Source organism: Pholcus phalangioides, unplaced genomic scaffold (assembly GCF_987345545.1).
Source record: "Pholcus phalangioides strain wild (caught in Gottingen) unplaced genomic scaffold, Ppha-v1.0 ptg000022l_1, whole genome shotgun sequence".
NCBI lineage: Eukaryota > Metazoa > Arthropoda > Arachnida > Araneae > Pholcidae > Pholcus > Pholcus phalangioides.
Genome location: NW_028301615.1, coordinates 2,894,448 through 2,913,277, shown reverse-complemented (window position 1 = coordinate 2,913,277; position 18,830 = coordinate 2,894,448). Strand labels below are relative to the sequence as shown.

Sequence of the window (18,830 nt, the reverse complement as noted above, 5' to 3'; positions counted from 1 at the left end):
CTTCTCAGGGGTGGAAAAATAGACAATAATAAAACGTAAACAGTAAAGAAAAGTTTGCGAGTGATCAGCTTGTGATAGTGATTATCATTATCAGCATCAGTCATTGAATAGATATAGATTACATTGTCATTGAAATATTAATAAGAAGTTGTCATTGATAAGAAGTTGCTGATAATAAATATAAAAATGTTTTTATATGGATCAAAGGGATGAACTTTCAATTACAGTGCATGCCACGGAATGTGATCTCAACGGGAATCGGAGGGTTCTGATAACAATAACCAATTGATAACTAAATCCGAAAAATCTCAATTTTAAGTACAATAACCATATGTCCCGTTTGGTCGAACGGCAAGACTAAGTTTTTCTTTCCCACATAAAAGATTTCAGAATTATTATTTTTCAAATTGTTCTAAAACATGGTTGCCCTTTGCCCTTTCCCTTAAGCTGGAATACTTTTTTTTATTCAGAAATTTCGAGGAGTTAGATTGGAACAGTCTGATGTGTACTACGAATTACGATATTTTCATAATGCTTGCGTTACATAGATCCCTTGTTAATGTCTTCCGGACGGGGAACTGTGGATGTGGTATAGTCTTGCAGATTGATAAAGATCACTTGATATGGAAAAAATGAGTCTGGTTCAAACATAGCTTCACGCAAAATATGCTAAAAGAAGAAACTTTCGACGAAAAAAATGATAAACATAAACCATAAGTCCATATCAGTTTCAGTGCATAAAACGAATTTTTTCCCATATGGGGCCGTTCAAGTACTATGTCATCATCGATGGGGGAGGGGGGGGGGGTTCCGATTTACTGACTTTTGATGACAAGAGGGGAGGGGGGGGGTTTGGATAATGCTTACGTCAGCAACCACCCTTTATGAAAATATGAGTTAGGATTCAGAGGGGCAGAGCTGATGACGAAATTTTGCTGATAAGGGGGGGAAGGGGGGTCAGCGTTTTGCTGACTTTTGCTGATAAGTGGGGGAGGGGGTCAAAAATGGCTAAAAATTTGCTTATGTAATACTTGAACGGCCCCTATTATGATATTGGTCAGTTCCATACTTTACAAAAGTGATAACAGTACCCGAATGATAACATCATCGATGATTCTAATAAGCGGCGTCTCTCCATTGTACTTTGAAGATAGTGGATGTAAAGAACCGTTTGTTTCTCGCCTACGTATGATGAAGACCAAGGCAAGAAACAATACAACTATGAGAGATGCTTCCACTGCCCTTTAAAAGCGTTTTCGTCATGCCGAGTGGAAAATACCTAAAGGTGACTCGATGTGTTTGTTCATTTTTATAATTACATATATGGCATCTCACGTTTTGGAAAGAAATTCGATTGTATTAACTTGTTTGAATTTCTCGGTTCTATTGGCGAGTGGTGAGATTACTGAAAGGAAGTAAAATACGTAGAACAATATGGTCACGTAGCAATGCCATTTAAATCAATAATTAACAAACGGTGCCACTCACCCCCTCCCCGGAACTCTACGGCAGTGTTTCCCAAATTTCCACACGTCGCGGACCCCTTGTAGTCACTACAGGGTCGATGTTCCGCGGATCCTTGGAGCAAAGGTGAGTGCTCCACGAACCCGCTATAGCGTCGAGAGGTAAATTTCGACACCACCCTTCCATAAAATGCAAAATGTATTGTTTTTTTTTAAATAATTTGCTCATCATAAAAATTAAATAAATTGCAATTTCACAGTAAAAAATGTGTCATTCAATGCAATGGCAGTAAATGAAAATGATCCATCGGACCACTTGCAAAATACTCACGGACCCCAGGGGTCCGCAGACCACAGGTTGGGAAACACTGCTCTAGTGGCATAGGTTTCTCACTTGTGTTCCGTGGATTCCGGGAAAGATTCCTCGGCATCAAGCGGTGAAATCCCTGATTGATGTTGCAATAAATAAAGTATCTTCAACCCGTTGCCCGCGAGCATCACAGTGCTCCCTGAAGCACCCAGATTGCTCGATGCTCGTGTCCGATTTCATGCTCTCAAGCACTTGATCAATGTTCCAGTTATACACCGTGTACAAATTTCATTTAAGGATTGAAATCATCCTGATGGCATGCATTCGTATGCTGAACTTACCGTAAGGGTGCTCTTCTATCGATGATGTGTACAGGCAGTGCTCGCGACTAGAAAAAATTTGAAGACCTCCTCTGTACAATAAATGCGCGACTAACATTTTACGTTTCTTTGGGTTCGCCTTAACGGTCTTATAACTATCAATGGCATGATCTCCACAAGAGTGGTGTTGACAAGGCTCCAGCCCGGGGTTTCGGGACAATTCTCATTTTTTCGCACTATAAATTCACTGTTGCGAATCTGACCAGGGACCCGGTTATAGGGTCCTGTTGCAGGAAGTGGGGGGGGGGGGCATTGATTATGGGATCAATGGTTCCTTGGAACAGTGAGGATTTCACGCGAACCCCCCAAAATCTTGAAAAGATCTTCCCTCAAGGCGCCGAGACATGCCAGACCAAATGCCTCCTTATGTACCCAAATGGCAGGCAAACACTTAGACCCAGGCCAATACTGTCGGCATATGGTACGCTTCCTTCCTAATTGATCGTCAACAATTGCCACAGTTTTAGTGGCACTTGCAACTTCACTTGCTTTCCACAATTTTTTTTTTTTTTTTGGTTGTTATTGGCACTTGCCTTTGAAAATTGCCTTGAAAATCATTTCAGCTGTAACTGGAAACTTAATTAGCCTTTAACAATTTTTTTTCGGATTGAGAACTTTACTTGTCGTTATGATTTTTTTTTGCTGTTATTGGCAACTTCGTGACAGATTTTTTTTACTATTGCTGGCAACTTTACTTTCCTTTGAAAATTTTTTTTCTGTGATTGACAACTTTACTTGCCTTTCAGAGTCCTACACAGGATCGACCATTGGAGGAGGCACAAAAGTTACCATCCTTTAAAAAACATTTAAATTGACAGAAATTGGTTAATATAGCATATATAAAGGGCATTTTCTTTTGATATTTCAATTTTTTCACCGAAATATGAATTATTTTCCTGATTTTTGGTCGGCTTGGGGGAACATGGGCCCCGTGAGCACCCCCTTGCGTACGCCTCTGTTGCCTTTCACAGTTTTTTCTACTATTACTGGCATCTTTACTTTTCTTTGACAATTTTTTGATTGAAATTCGCAACTATACTTGACAAACATTTTTTGTGGCTGTAAATGGCAACTTTGCTTACTCAGACAACTTTTTTAGGTTATATACCGTATTCTTATAAAAGAAATATGGCCAGCGTAGGTGTTTATAGTGTTGCGTGTATTGATACTTTCCTACCTGAACGTATACTCCTCATTGATCGCCAACAATCGCCACAGTTTTGGTGGCACAAGTCCAGGAATTTACTGCCGCTTCATCTTTTAAGAAATATATAACACACAAATTTCTGGTCCTTAAGCAACTTCTAGTTTTCCAACTTCGAGGTGTGAATGTGAGCCAATCTTTTCTTTAACCCTTACAGTGGCAATCCCGAGCATAGGCGCAGATACGGGGGGGGGGGGGACCCCTAGCGTCAAAGGTGGAGTCAACTGATATATTATCTATTAATATAGATAATATCTATCTATCAGTTAATATATTATATATATTATACTGATCTATGTATATATGAATTGACATCAACATCATCTTGCCCCCCCCCCCCCACAGCAATAATGATCGTGCCTCCCAGACTTCCAAGTATATCTCTGCCTATGATCCCGAGATACCTCGTCAAACTTGATCTGCTTTATTTCGGTCACCCCGAAATACCTCGGGTTCTTAACACGCTTTTATTTCCGATGTGGCAGTTATGGTGAGGATCAGGAAAACTTTAAAATCCGCTTTAAGGGTTAAAAGTCTCGCAATGGTCCCAAAAACGGTTCACAAATATTCTATTGTTACGATTCACTAACAATTTGGGATATAGATGGCAACGCTAACCCGGCGGCCTGTTAGGTACAGACACACACTTCCGGCGTGACTCACTTGCACTTGAAATTTGGTATAATGGTAGTAAATTGACCATTGGGGATAGACCCGAGTTGAGTTCTGTCCAGAGAACAGGAGTTCTTAACCGGAGGTTCCCGGACCCCTTGAGCGGCAACGCCTATATAACACAACAAGTGTCTGGCATAGTTGTTAGATCGGTTACTGCTGCTACAATGGCAGGTTATCAAGATTTAAGTGAGTTTGAACGTGGTGTTATAGTCGGCGCACGAGAGATGGGACATAGCATCTCCGAGGGAGCGATGAAATTTGGATTTTCACGTACGACCATTTCACGAGTGTACCGTGAATATCGGGAATCCGGTAAAAAATTAAATCTACGACATCGCTGCGGCCGGAAAAAGATCATGCAAGACCAACGACGACTGACGAGAATCATTAAACGTGACAGACGTGCAACCCTTCCGCAAATTGCTGCAGATTTCAATGCTGGGCCATCAACAAGTGTCAGCGTGCGAACCATTCAACGAAACATCATCGATATGGGCTTTCGGAGCCGAAGGCCTACTCGTGTACCCTTGATGACTGCACGACACAAAGCTTTACGCCTCGCCTGGGCCGGACAACACCGACATTGGACTGTTGAGGACTGGAAACACGTTGCCTGGTCTGACGAGTCTCGGTTTCAATTGCCTCGAGCTGATGGACGTGTACGGGTATGGAGACAATCTCATGAATCCATGGACCCTACATGTCAACAGGGGACTGTTCAAGCTGGTGGAGGCTCTGTGATGATATAGGGCGTGTGCAGTTGGCGTGATATGGGACCTTTGATACGACTGTGACAGGTGACAGGTACGTAAGCATCCTGTCTGATCACCTGCACCCATTCCCGTCCATTGTGCATTCCGACGGACTTGGAAAATTTCAGCAGGACAATGCGACACCCCACACGTCCAGAATTGCTACAAAGTGGCTCCAGAAACACTCTTCTGACTTCAGACACTTCCGCTGGCCACCAAAATCCCCAGACATGAACATTATTGAACATATCTGGGATGCCTTGCAACGTGTTGTTCAGAAGAGATCTCCACCCCTTTTACTCCTACGGATTTATGGACAGCCCTGCAGGATTCATGGTGCCAATTACCTCCAGCACTACTTCAGACATTAGTCGAGTCCGTGCCACGTCGTGTTGCAGCACTTCTGCTGGCTCGCGGGGGCCCTACACGATATTAGGCAGGTGAACCAGTTTTTTTTGGCTCTTTAGTGTATAAGTAAGAAAGTTTCCGCTAATTTCTTAAAAGATCTATACTATGCTTGGTTTTATTCATTTATAAATTATGGTACAATTATATGGGGTGGTGATTATAAAACTAATTTATTGCCTTTATTTTCAATACAAAAAAGGGTTTTCAAAATTTTGAATCGGGGTCAGTCTCATTGTCTTCTACAATTTTTAGAAATCTTAATCTACTTTCTTTACGCCATAATGCTCTTTTTCGTATTATTCTGTTCTTAAACCGTAATAAAGGCTTATGCAGTTTAAAAGATAATGTTTCCGAACAGAGGCCTTACATGATTTACCGTATTCCTACTTTTAGGAAAGAAATTTTTCGTAAACATTTTCATTATTTAGCTCCGAAATTATACAATTCACTAACACTAGAAATACAAAATATATCCACACACGCGGCATTTAAAAAATCATTATTCAAGTTATTAATTTCAATAGACGATGTAGACTCTTATTTTGACCTTTAGGAGGAGCAAAATAAAATTTATTCAATTTAGTATGTGCGAGTTTCATTTTTTTGTCATATATTTTTTATCTAATGTTTTGTTTTATTTTACATTTCTCGCCATGCATTAAGAACTTTGTCTTTTTTGTGTTGTGTATGCTTTTTCGTTCTCGATTTTTTATCTTTACGTATTTTTTTATTTGACAGTGATAATTTTGTCTCTTTATGTTGTATATGTGTCTTTTTTTATGTTTCCGTTCATGTCGCATGCTTTATATATTTTATTCATTAATTATCATCCGCATCACAGCCTCTGGATGATAAATATGCTTTTTAAACTAATCTGAATCTCTGTATGTTGGAAATGTATAAATTTGATTTGATTTGAAATTAAATTCACCGACGGAACCAGTACATGCAAAGCGTCCACGAGGCCCATCCTCGATTATCGACAGCATTTGCAACAATCAAATAATATTATTTTTCGTCGCAATAGGTTTGCCCTCCAAGTGATGTCTCGGAAATTGTTGGGGGAAAAAAAGCAGGATAGGGAACAACGGTGATTGGTTGTAGCGATTATACTGACGTCACACTGTCACACTTTTGCTCGAATATGGCGGAAGAATCAGACTGGTATTTCAAGGAGCTCTACGTCAAACCAATCACGAGTAATTTAATCGCAGCTGCGTATCTGCGGGTTTTTCTCCTCCAGGTGCAAGGATGACCTTTAAATGACCAATTTATTATTATTATTATTATCAATGTCTTTCCCTTTGTTCATACATATCTCGGTGATAGCCGTTGTGCGACAAAAAAAAAAAAAAAATCGATAAAATATTGTTTTGGGCACTCGCGTTGGATACGGATTCGGTGAAAATTTAATCACGCTTGTCTAAAACAAGACAGAATCTGCTACAGAGTTCTGTACTTCTGTAATTTTTTCACGTCTGTAATATTGGATTGGAACCAAAACAAAACGTATTTGTTTGATTCAAAATGTGTCTTTCGTTCATCTACCCATATGGTCTGATTGTTTTTGTGCCGATTTATTTTTCTGTTTTGGGGTGATGCGTTGGCACGAGTTGTTGATTCTAGTTATATTGATTATTTGAAACCGGTGGGGGGGGGGGGAATGCGAGAATGTAAATTGAAGTTCATTGGGGATTCGAACTGGTGAAAAAATTAAGAACAGCTATATACAGTGGAGAGGCTGTTGAAATGAACTTCATGGGACCGGGAACGTGGTTCGTTTATCCGATCTGAAAAGAGAACATTTTATGGGATGAGAACAGATACAGTGCACGCCGTTTAATGTAATCACATCGGGACTCGAGGAAATTCGATAACCATATGTCCCGTTTGGTGGAACGGGACAACTGCTCCGGTATTTTTTCCTACGTAAATGTTGTGCCGTGTATTGCTTTTCCCCTACATATTTTACGTTTTTAAAACAGGGTTTTTTTCCCTTCACAAGTTAAAACCTTTTTTTTTAATTCAGTAATTGGGAGGATTTAGAATGGAACCACTGTCTAAATGTGTATCACGAATTATATACGTTATTTTTATAATTTATGGTACTATAATAATAAGATCTGAAGTAGTGTGCTAAGAGCTGAAGAGAAAGAGTTTTTTTTTAATCTTACGTTCATTTGCCTTCAGTATGGGAAAGCCATTGCAAAAGTGTCACTATACGTACATATGGTTCCATTACACCCCGATTAGGACATTCTGTACTGAGTCACCTACGGAAATATTTGTCAACAAGGGAGTCAACCTCCTATATAGTGTTGTCAGTTGGTAACGATAACTTATATGGAAAAAAATTTTTGGTTCAACCCCAGCTTCACACAAAATATGCGAAATGAAAAAAAACAACAACAACGAAAAATGAAACTTGCGACGCAAAAAAAAAAGTGATAAAATTAATTATCGGCCCGTAAAGTACATCGAAAAAATTCCACAGCTTTAACTAAGCATTTTTGCATAAATACCAAATGGAACCCGACTTGAACGATAGGCTACTTTCGTCAGAGCAGGGCAAATGCCCCAAATGGGCAAAAAACTGTCTGGCAACAATGGTTTTTGGGCCTCAACAATAACTTTCCGAACGTTTACTTCGGTTACCGTGGTTCCCTAGCAATGCGTTTCAGACATGCATATTCCTTTACAATGGTTTATCACTTCATTAATGCTGCCAATATTAAAGTTTATGACTTTATAATGGTTTGTCACTTTTTCAATCCTCCCAGTAATTGAAGAAAACCCGGGCAGCGCCGGGTATTATAGCTAGTTGTTAATATAATAACTAGAGCCCGGAAGTTCAGGCACTAAAAATGGTCGAAATATGCAGGCAGAAAGACACTAAAACTGCCTAAAATAGGCACTAAAAACAGGCATTTATAATTTATAAAAGTAAGAAAATATAACTAAAAATATTCTGTTAAGGGGGTCCAAAAACTAGCTGAAAAATTAGTTGCACTCAATCCGTCTACTGTTTTAATTAGTTTAGTTTATAATAACTGCATTATTATCCAAGTTAAATTGATGTCAAGACAAAAATAAAGTATTTGAGGTCCCTCAGGTCAATTCCAGGGCCACCATTAACAGACGAGGAGCCCGAAGAGAAAATGAGCTGTGGGGGAACCTTCGAGTTGCGAATAACTCCCGTTTGTTTGTTGTATTTATTTGGAATAATCACTATCATTTCTCTATAGTCGAAACATAGCTACCTTGTTCTATTGTAAAGTAAATTTACTTTTTGTTATGGAGTGGACCCTCTGGATTGGGTCAATTCCAGGGCCACCATTAGCAGTCACGGAGCTCGTAGAGAAAATGACCTGTGGAATTCGTTCGAGTTGCGAATAATTCTCGCTTATTTGTTGTATTATTTGGAATAATCATTATCATTTCTATAATTGAAATATATACTTTGTTCTTTTGTTGTAAAAAAATTTGGTTTTTTTTATATTACCACACATGCGGGACTCCTTCAAGAAAGGGGTCCCGTGTTTATGCATCTTTTACACACCCCTAAGGGCGACTCTGGCCTAATTAATCGAATACTAAATAATTATGTAAAATAAATAGGAACTATGGTTGTTTACAGTGCATTTGTAATGTAAATAAAAAAAATAAAAAATGAGGCCCCAGAGCCCTGTCTGCTCCTACCCCGCCTTGTGTGAGCCATGACGTCAATTGATGACCTCTTGGACAGTCATCGGCCAGCTATATATATACACTGCTCAAAACAATTAGGGGAGCAAGCAAAAAAGTGAAGAAAACCGTGCGAGACAGTCACGTATTGGCATACAATGGATGATAGTACACGCGTATCAATGCGCAATACAGAAAAAAAGACGTAAAAAAATTTGGAATTAAGCTTTAATTCTTTAAAAATATGGAAAAAACATGAAAAAACGATTTAGGGCAACAATTTGGTTACACGTAAACGATAAAAAAAAAGTACTGTTTAGACATGATGCATGAGTTTTAATAGGGCGTGTGGTCTCCTCGAACAGCTAAGACTGCTGCACACCTGTTTGCCATGGATGCGATGAGGTTATCGATCAGACTTTGGGGAATACTGTTCCACTCCTCAAGAAGTGCAATCTGCAAGTCTCGGACAGTAACAGGCGGCCTTGGTCGCGCAGCAATGCGTCGTCCGAGCATGTCCCAAACATGCTCGATTGGATTCAGGTCAGGAGAGCACGCTGGCCATTCCATACGCTGTATTGTTTCAGCTTCAAGCATGTTCTCCACCAGACGAGCTCTATGCGGTCGGACATTACCATCCTGGAAAACAAAGGAATCTCCAATGGCTCCAGCGTAAGGGATGACATGAGGTCGCAGTATCTCGTCTGCATACCTTCGGGCCGTCAAAGTGCCATTCCGAATGATATGCAGGTCCGTACGTCCGCCTATGCTGATTCCACCCCGTACCATCCAACCAGCTCGTCTGTATTGTGACCTTTCACGAACGAATGCGGGGTTATTTCGAGTGCCCCTGTCCCTCCATACCAGAACACATCGGGTGTCACACTCCAGACTGAATCGGGACTCGTCTGTAAACAGCACTTGGCTCCAATCATGTTGCTCCCAATCTCGATGTTCAGCAGCCCATCTTCTTCGGGCCGCACGGTGGCGTGGGGTCAACGGAATGCAGACCATTGGCCTACGTGCATAGAGCCCTCCCTCATGAAGCCGATTACGTACTGTTTGGCTGGACACCCTTCGTCCTGTTGCCAAGAGCAACCGTCTTTGCAGCTGCGTAGCATTCTCTGTTCTGTTTCGACGGGCTGTTAACCGTATATACCGGTCATCAGTTGCTGTAGTGGCGCGTGGCCGACCTTGCCCTGGTCGACGTCTAACATTTCCTGTTTCTTGGAATCGATTCCACAGCCTTGCAACAACACTTCTGGCGACTCCAACAGCGTCCGCGACACTACGTTGTGTTTGCCCGGATTCCAGTCTGCCTATAACACGCCATGCCATGGATTCCGGTAAATGACGTTGTTGAGGCATCCTCAAGTCACCTTGTCTCAAAAAAAAAATACTGCGCAATCGAATTTCACAGTTACGGCAGTAAAACAGACGTTTCTGCAACATCCCGATTTCTGCCCTTATCTCCTTTTTCTGGTTTTTGACGTCATGAACTTTGATTTGCATATGAAGTTTTCTTCTTCCGTTTCCTGCTAGGCTTTAAATTATGGATGATTCATTTTATGTTACTTATCGGTATACATCTTTGCGTAATTTTGTTAAAACCATGTGCTCCCCTAATTGTTTTGAGCAGTGTACAATCCAGTTTCATGCCTGAACTAAATATGTTATGTGAAGCATGTGGAGAAGCAAATTTCAAATTTTCTCTGCTTTTTCAACATGGGCTATGTTCACCTGAAACAAAATCATTCACGACCAACACCATCCGGTCAAAGCAAAGTTGGCAACACCTAATTCCCTATCTCTCAGATCACTTATTCGAGTTTAAATGGGCCTGAAAGTTGAGGGAGTTGCTTTCTGATGTTAATCCATACTGAAAGTTCGAAAATTCTAAAAAGAGCAATTCTTTCGTTCATAATGTCCAATTGCATATTATGGCTTCTGAAATTCATTAATAAACTTAAAACTATGTTAAAATAGGCATTTATGGCTGGAAAAGTTCAAAAAAGGCATTTTTACAAAAAAAAAAGTTTGAAAATAGGCAAAAAGGGCATTTATCGCCTTTTGCCTGAACTTCCGGGCTCTAATAATAACACAGTGTTTCTCAATCTTTCTGAACCCACGGACCAGTAAAATGTCTGTATTTTTAGTGTGGTTATGTGAATTTCTTTTTATACATTTGTCCTTTTTTTCAATGATGTTCGTTTTAATTTATAATGTTCATTAAAATCGTTAATAAACAGCGTTTTTATAATTTATGATAATTTTGGGTATAAATATTCACATCTCACATTGTCAAGTTAAACTGGTTTTCCTCAATTTTTCAGCAATTTTAACTACAATTGTGAATTTTTCTGACTTATGGCGACGTTTGTAAGACAATTGGTGACGTCCCGTGTTTTACAGTAATCGGACTATTTAAAATGTTTTTTCCATCAAATTTTTGTTTACTGCGATTCGTAGCAACCACCTATTTCCCCCACCCTTAACCCCTTTCTCGCAGTAATTAGAAAATCCGTCATAAATTGCATTTTTGGGCTGAAAATTAGTGATATCCCTATTCAGGATCCCAACTTTCCGCATTTTCCTTGATGAACCTAAGTATGAAGGTACAATTTTTATTTGTGAATCCATATGGATACTACTATAATATCAATTACAACAATTGAATAATTTTCCATCCAGTTGGAATTGAATTATCAAGTCTGCTTGCGGACCACCTACACCATTGTCGAGAGCCATAGGTTGAGAAACGCTGTAATAACATATTCACAATCATCTGTTGGCAGAAACTAAGTTTAGGCAGTTAGTTTCACAGTTAAAAATAAACGTAAAATTCAAAATCACTCTAAGGACTGAGGATTTGCCAGGCCGCCGGCTCTAGCTGTCTATAACCTTTTCTTCTATTATAGGAGTTCAAATTATGATCTAATCATAATATTATTAGATTATTAGTTCAATATATTATATAATATATTAATTTACTTAATATTATTAAGTAAAAATGAAGAATACATAGTACAATTTTTTTCATTAAAAAAATGATTTGTTAATAACAATTCAAAAACGACAATGTCTGTCCATGAAACAATATATATTTACTTTTCTAAATTCCGTGCCATATATTGTTTACAAATAGTGCAATTACTTCAAGAAAGATGAAAAATACTCTGAATAAGATTCGTGTATAGCAAGCAGCATAAGCGGCATTATTAGGTGTAGTCATTGCATTAACAGTTAAGTAAATATATTGTTATTGCACAAACATTAATATTAGTTAGTCTACCGTGCCAGATGGAAAAGCGACGACGTAGGCTGCCGTTTCCATGCCATGAAGCTTCAACAGTTTTTTCACGAGTTCGTTCTTTTCACTAGTGGGCAAAAAGCAACTTCGCGCAGCGTTGAAGTTCGCGCGCACGAAGTGTACGTCTCTCAACCCGAGCTTTCGCAGGAGATCGTATTCGTCGTCGAGAGTTTTCTGTATGATGAAAGGGTCGTCGCGGCTGATCGAGAAATTAGCTTCGTCTTCTGCAAATTTGATTATGGGATGTTTCGAGCTAGAAACGGGAACGGAACCGGTCAGATAGCTGGAATAGGGGCAGGTTTCGAAGTGAATATTCTCATCCAGACACTTTTGAAAAACGGCATCGTCGTCGACGACGTGATAACCGTGCCCTATTCTCTCCACTTTCAGGTCGTTCAGTGCGATGGTAGCATTAGAAGCGGGGCCGGCTTCGGCAGCGTGAGCAGTGCGATGGATGCCCAGGGTAGCCGCTTCGCGGAATACTTCGATGTCTTCCGGTGAAGCCATTACTTTAGCCTCGTCGCCAGCGACGTCTATACCAACGACGCCGTCGCAGTTGAACTCTTTGCAGAAATCGAGAACGTCTCGTGACCATTCTGGGCGACCCCGGATGCAGCACAAAATCGAGCGTACCTTGATGTCGTAATCCTTTGAGCCTCTCTTCAATCCTTTGTTGACGCTCTTCACGACGAGGCGTGCGGATGCCTTGATCCCTCCGGGTTTCTTCTCATCGCAAAACAAATGGGGGTTGTAACGCACCTCCGCATAGATCACGCCCTGGTTTGAGAGGTCTTCGCACAACTCGTACGCTATCCTCTCGACAGCGTCCACGTCATCACGTACGACTGGCATCACGATGTCGAAACCTCTCAAGAAGTTCGCCAGAGAAGACGGCTTTGCCACGGAGCAGTCTTTGAACAGTTCTTCGAGAGTTTTGCTCTTGATCTTGATACCTTTCTTCTGGGCCAACTCCCACACGGTCGTGAGTCGGATCGCTCCATCCAAATGTACGTGCAGCTCGATCTTGCACTTCGGTAGTTTCTCCGGATCAAAGTTGGGAAAAACAGACATATCTTGGAACGCTCGGAATCCGCAGGAGACGTGGCGCTAAAACGTCGGAGCTGGAAATAGACAATAACAAAACAAACGAAGACAATTATCGGGAATAAATAAACGGTTGCGAGTGATCTGCGTGTTTGATAGTGATTAACATTATCAGAACATCAGTCGTTAAACAGATATCTATTACATTTATGTCATTGAAATACAGTCCATTATATTTATTTTAGATAAAATGCGGGAAAACGAAAACGCTACGAAGGTTGCATGATTGATATGATATGCAATGAAGTAATGCACGCCAGAATGACAACCGAAACTAAATTTTTTACTCATCGATTCATCAGACGATAGTCAATAATGATAATGAAGATAGGAGCACTCAAAAACATGTTGTGAAAGCCCCCCCCCCTCTAAAAAAAACCAAAAAAACACTGCGTATATGGGAACTAAAAACCGAAGAGTATAGAGAAAGACATTTCCGTAATACATTCCAAAGTTTAACCTGTAAGGGCAACGGTTTAAATTAAGGGATAGGGGAAGCAGTTACTCGTGAATAAGCAAAAAATGATACTTCCGATAAGAAGTTGCTGATGAAAAGTTCATATAATGCGTTCCATCAATGTGGGAAAAGTTCTATATTGGTGTAAGGCATAGGCACCGGAACCTAGGGGCTGAGACCATTTGAGCTTCCTCCCCAATAAATTTTTTAAGGGTCTGAGCCCCCCCCCCCCAATAATTTCTGAAAAAAAACAATGCAATACGCCTTCCCTCTCTTGCGTAAACACTTCATTTCCGTATATACGAGATGACTAGTAACTTTCAGCCCCAGCCCCTTGCAATGTTTTCTTTATGTCGGCGCCTTTGATCAAAGGGAGAAACTTACAATTACTTTAAAGATGATGAACTTGAAAAATCGTTTGTTTCTCGTCTATGTTCCTTAAGATCAACTGAAATTACATGCAGCTGAGTGCTAACAATTTTATCCAGTTCGTTGAATCGCTCTCAAAATAAGTTTGTCGCCAACCGGTTCCTTTTTTGGCACATAAAACGATACATTTCAAGGTTGCACGGAACGTGTTCATGCAAACAGCTGTGGGATAATAAATCAATTTTGAAGCGTTTATAGTTATGTGCCTCGAGCTCCTCCTCCAAATACTTCATTAGTGTGGTCGCTGTGGAGTTTTCCTTCTCTCTATTTTCATCGTTATTAGCGTTAATTCTTCCAAAAAAATTGATAATAGTGTGCCCGCAAGTTTTTAAACGTAAATACGTCTTTTAGGTCTCGTAACAGTGCAATAATATCTATTTGGTCTGGAACCTGAAGAAAAAAATCTTCGCATACATAGAGTGATTTCTCTCAATGGGATCTATTTTCATCTTCTGCAGATATAGCGAGAAAAAGTTCGTTACGGAAAAAGGGCCGCGTGCCTGGTGCTCAAATCAAGAAAGGTACTAATAATAAGAGCAGTGGGGTATTTTTGGATTTGTGTCTCTTAACGAGATTTACTTGTAGACACCAAGAACGCTCAGATATTTTGCACACTTCCTGACGTATGAGATTTAAAGCAATGTTTTAAAAGTGTGCTTCGCGGATAGCTGTCGATATTGAGTTGAACCCACTCTGTGCTATGAAATGGTTCTTTACGATATTGTTCTCGAGAGTCGTAGTTAAACGATGAACAAGACAGCGGAGCGGTGAATAGCGAAAGTTTAACCCTTTGCGGTCCAGAGGTTTTTCGGTACTTCGGTGAAACAGTTTGTATTCGCCTCCGATACTTGCGAGCACGGGGCTAGGAGGGGGGGGGGCCGCTGCTATAAATCTTTGCTAACTTTTTCCGACACAACCCTGCCTCTTTTGAGGTAACGGAAGTAAGGTGCTTTGCATCAGTCCGGAGCTGTGAGCGGTTTTATCTATCAATGAAACCAACCTTTACTTGCATAAAATTCTGATGAAATAGACGTTTCACCAGCCTTTTCTTTTATAGAACAGTAAAATTTTTTTCGCCTTTTCCGTTATTACAATCAATTTCAATACCTTTTTTGTAGCAGTCTTGTACCCACAAAAAACTGCATTTTCTGTACGAGAAGCACATGGATCCCGTAGGCGATGCAAAGTTTCCGCTGCCAAAGGTGCAGCTACTGCCACGGCTCTGCTAGAATTTCCGATTCCTTCCTTTTTCTTGATATATCTTATCGTTGATTCCGTAATGGCGGGCCAAGGCAGCAATTGACTTAGTTTCGCCAAGCATAGTTAATATATCAAATTTTTCTTGTAAAGTTTTCACTTTTTTTTTGCCTTTTCGAAGCAGCATTATCAGTAGCACTAGAAAATGAGCCATCCTAAACACGCAGAACTCAAATTTTGTAAGCAAAACACGTGAATGACGATTGCTGAGTGATGCCATAAAAGATTTCCCAATAAAGGGAAAAACCGCGACGGAAGCTCGACTGTACTGGTTTTTTGATGTCAATTCAATCCCGACATAGGACCCTAAAAGGTTAAGAACCACTGGTTTAGAGCATTTCGTTATGAAACTTATTGGGGGATACATCTGGTACAATATTGTCAGATAATTTAAAAGACATATTAGCGTCAAAATTTTAATAAATGCAAAAATATCATACTTTACCGCAATGTTTTTCGAAATGTGGGATTCTCGAACGTTCACGTTCCCTGCCGATGAAGACTGAGGAAAGAAACTGTACAAAAATGTGGCAGATACGTCCGGCTGCGCTATAAATGCCTTTCGTTATGCCGTATGGAAAATACCTAAACGTGACTTGAATGCGTTTGTGAAGTTTTATAATTACATACATGACATCTCACGTTCGGAGAGAAATCTGATTATATTAACTTGTTTGAATTCATCGGTTTCATTTTCGGATTGGTGAAATTACTGAAAGGATTTGAAATATTGTCACGTAGCGGATACAGGTGGAAAGTGAAGACCTGTTCAATAAAAAATTTTATTATTGGCATAGAAAGGAGCAAGGAGGTACACATACTCTCTCTGTTCACTGTGCATATCGTCAATGATTTACCGCCCCCCCCCCTTCCTTTCGAGGAGCTTGTTACTCCCAACCCCGACCTCTAGGGTATAGGTTTCCAACCGGGATTCCGCGTATCCCGGGAGTCGTTTACTGGGAGTATCAAAAGCAGTGAAATATTTGATGGACGTTGCAATAAATATGCCCATGTGCGTCAAACATTTATACTTGTTTGGGTTCGTTCAACTGTCTTGCGACTAACTATTAGTGGTGGTTTCGTGGCATAGTGTGAATGGTGTCTTAACCTTCGAGGGTAACTTCAAGGCGTGAATGCGAACCAATCTCTTCTTTAAAAAGTTTCGCGGAAGACCCCAAAAGGGTTCAATATTCTATCGTTGCACTTACAATTTAAAAATTTAGTTAACGATTTCCTAATCCATTACGACAGCAAGAAACTTCTTCTTCTGTATAGTATTTAATTGTTAATTCCGCTTTCAGTGAGCAGTCTCTTCTAGCATCACACACGAAATGGGTATTAACATCCAGTCAGTCTTGAAAAGTTATTCTTTCAGGAATTTCCGAGTTTCATTTTCACACAAAGAGCTTCCATCATACATTTCCTCAGATGAAGCTTCTGACTTCCTGTATGGCGGAATTTGTGTGGAATTGCGGTTTCGGAGACATATTATTCCATGCGGTAGTGAGGCTTTTGGCATCACGTGATATTTCCCTCCTTCGGCAGAGGTTTTGAGTCACATTGATAAACGTATCCAAAAAGAAGCTAACATGTGGCGAATTTTCCTAAGACGCCTACTATACGGGGAAATAAGTCTAGAGCGAGGGTACACAACCAACACCTTCTAAAGCAGGTGCTTCAGAAGGCGTTGACCTCAACACGGGTGCGGATCTATGGATCACCCTCCCAAGCGAAATGCGAATATAATAATATTGCATTCAATAAATCCGATGAAAATTACTTGTCTCCACGTTTTTGATTAAATGACAAATTAAAGAAAACTTCTGACTAAAAAACGGAAAAAACAGGAACATTTCTTTCCAAAAAAAGTCGGAACGGAGGAAAAAACCACAGGAAACCGGGACTGTCCTGGGAAATACGGGACATAAATGCAGGACGTATGGTCATCATATCCACAACAATTTGAAGAATTACCCTTCCCAACACAGCGAGCTTTAGATCCGCCCCTGACTCAAACTTTTGGAGAATGCGGGCCACTTCATTGGCATTGAAAATGTCGAGGACGACTTGAGTGATCTGTGAATGTGCCGCAGTCCGCTCAGGTCACCACTGTGGTGGTCGGGTGAGGTCGATTTTCTATGGTTCCCAACTTCGAGGAGCAAATGCGAGCCGATCTCCCCGTTAAAAGTCTCGCAACAGACAGCAACATGCAGACAACGGAGCACTTATTCGATCATTACACTTCATTCATAGTTACAAAAATCTATGGCAGATGGCAGCACACAAAGGCAGATGGCAGATAACAAACTTCTTTTCACTCAGAAACAAACTTCACGTTAGGTTCGCAACACGTACACGCACATTCCGGCATGTGCCAATTCATTAGAAATATCGTAGCAGAATGTATACGAGGTGCATATACTGTTAATTAGCAGTCCGTTCATGTGATCTGAAACTGTGCTGCGGATCACTCAAATACGCCGAGGGTCACTTAAGTGGTCTGGGAATGAGCCGCGAGCCTTTTGAGTTAAAAAGTCTCGCCACAGAGAGCAGCAGGCCTACAAACGGTACAAATATTCACTTCCCTTCTGAAATGTAGATGACAGCACTGAAAAACCAGACGCAACACTAGATAGGCACTCAGACTGTTAGGTACACTCATACTTCATAGTTAGAAAAATTGCCCATGGCGATAGACCTGAGGTGTGCTCGGTTTGACGGAAGGGGAAAAAGAGGCCTTTATTTTGGTGATGTGGAAATATGCCACGGGTCACTTAAATTATCTGGAACCGTGCATCGGGTCACTTAAGTGATCTTTGAATATGCCACGGGCCACGTGAGTGAAATAGAACTGCTTCGTTGGTCATTTAAGTGATCAGTCAATGTGCGAAAGTCAATGGGTGTGTTAAGACGGCGCTGCCGTGTTGATAAAATGAACATCACATTATTGAAACGCGAAAAATGAACGGAGTGTTCGAGTGAGAAAAAAAAAAACTTACCACGTAGAGAGAGAAGTAAATGAGCTTTTTTTTTTGTCAGAGGAAGGCTGAACAAACAACCTATGAAACAGAGAGAAATAAATAATATGGCAGTAGTGGGCGATATATAGCCAGAGGACTAACGGGACGGAAGTTGTTGGAGACAAGCATCGTTGAGCCGTCGTCGTTCAAGGTTATAACAAAATGATGCCAAATCTTAGCCATTATTACGCTACGCCTAATAAATAGTTCTATGCCCTCTTTCCTTTCCGAGTGGAGAGGTTTATCAGAGCTATACTTCCTCTTCAGAAGAAAAAAACACCAAAAAACTTCTGTATTACTATATCATAATTAGAATGAGGTAATTTGTGAGGGTCGTGATTCGACGGAAGATGGAATTTTCCTGAAGAAATAAATTC

General features: G+C 40.4%; 1 protein-coding gene across 2 annotated transcripts; it reads right to left on the bottom strand.

Annotated features, from left to right (window-relative positions):
- Positions 1 to 11,955: 11,955 nt before the first annotated feature.
- Positions 11,956 to 18,589, bottom strand: LOC149069343 (adenosine deaminase-like). Of its 2 annotated transcripts, none has more exons than XM_089249809.1 (2): positions 18,433 to 18,589; positions 11,956 to 13,307 (listed from the first exon to the last, which is right to left on the bottom strand). In XM_089249809.1, the coding sequence occupies exon 2, from the start codon at positions 13,255 to 13,257 to the stop codon at positions 12,160 to 12,162; it is 1,098 nt and encodes a 365-aa protein (XP_089105935.1). In that variant the 5' UTR covers positions 13,258 to 13,307; positions 18,433 to 18,589; the 3' UTR covers positions 11,956 to 12,159. The 2 variants fall into 2 exon arrangements, with proteins under 2 accessions (XP_089105935.1, XP_089105936.1); XM_089249810.1 differs by lacking the exon at positions 18,433 to 18,589 and adding an exon at positions 14,132 to 14,229.
- Between the last annotated feature and the right edge of the window lie 241 nt (positions 18,590 to 18,830).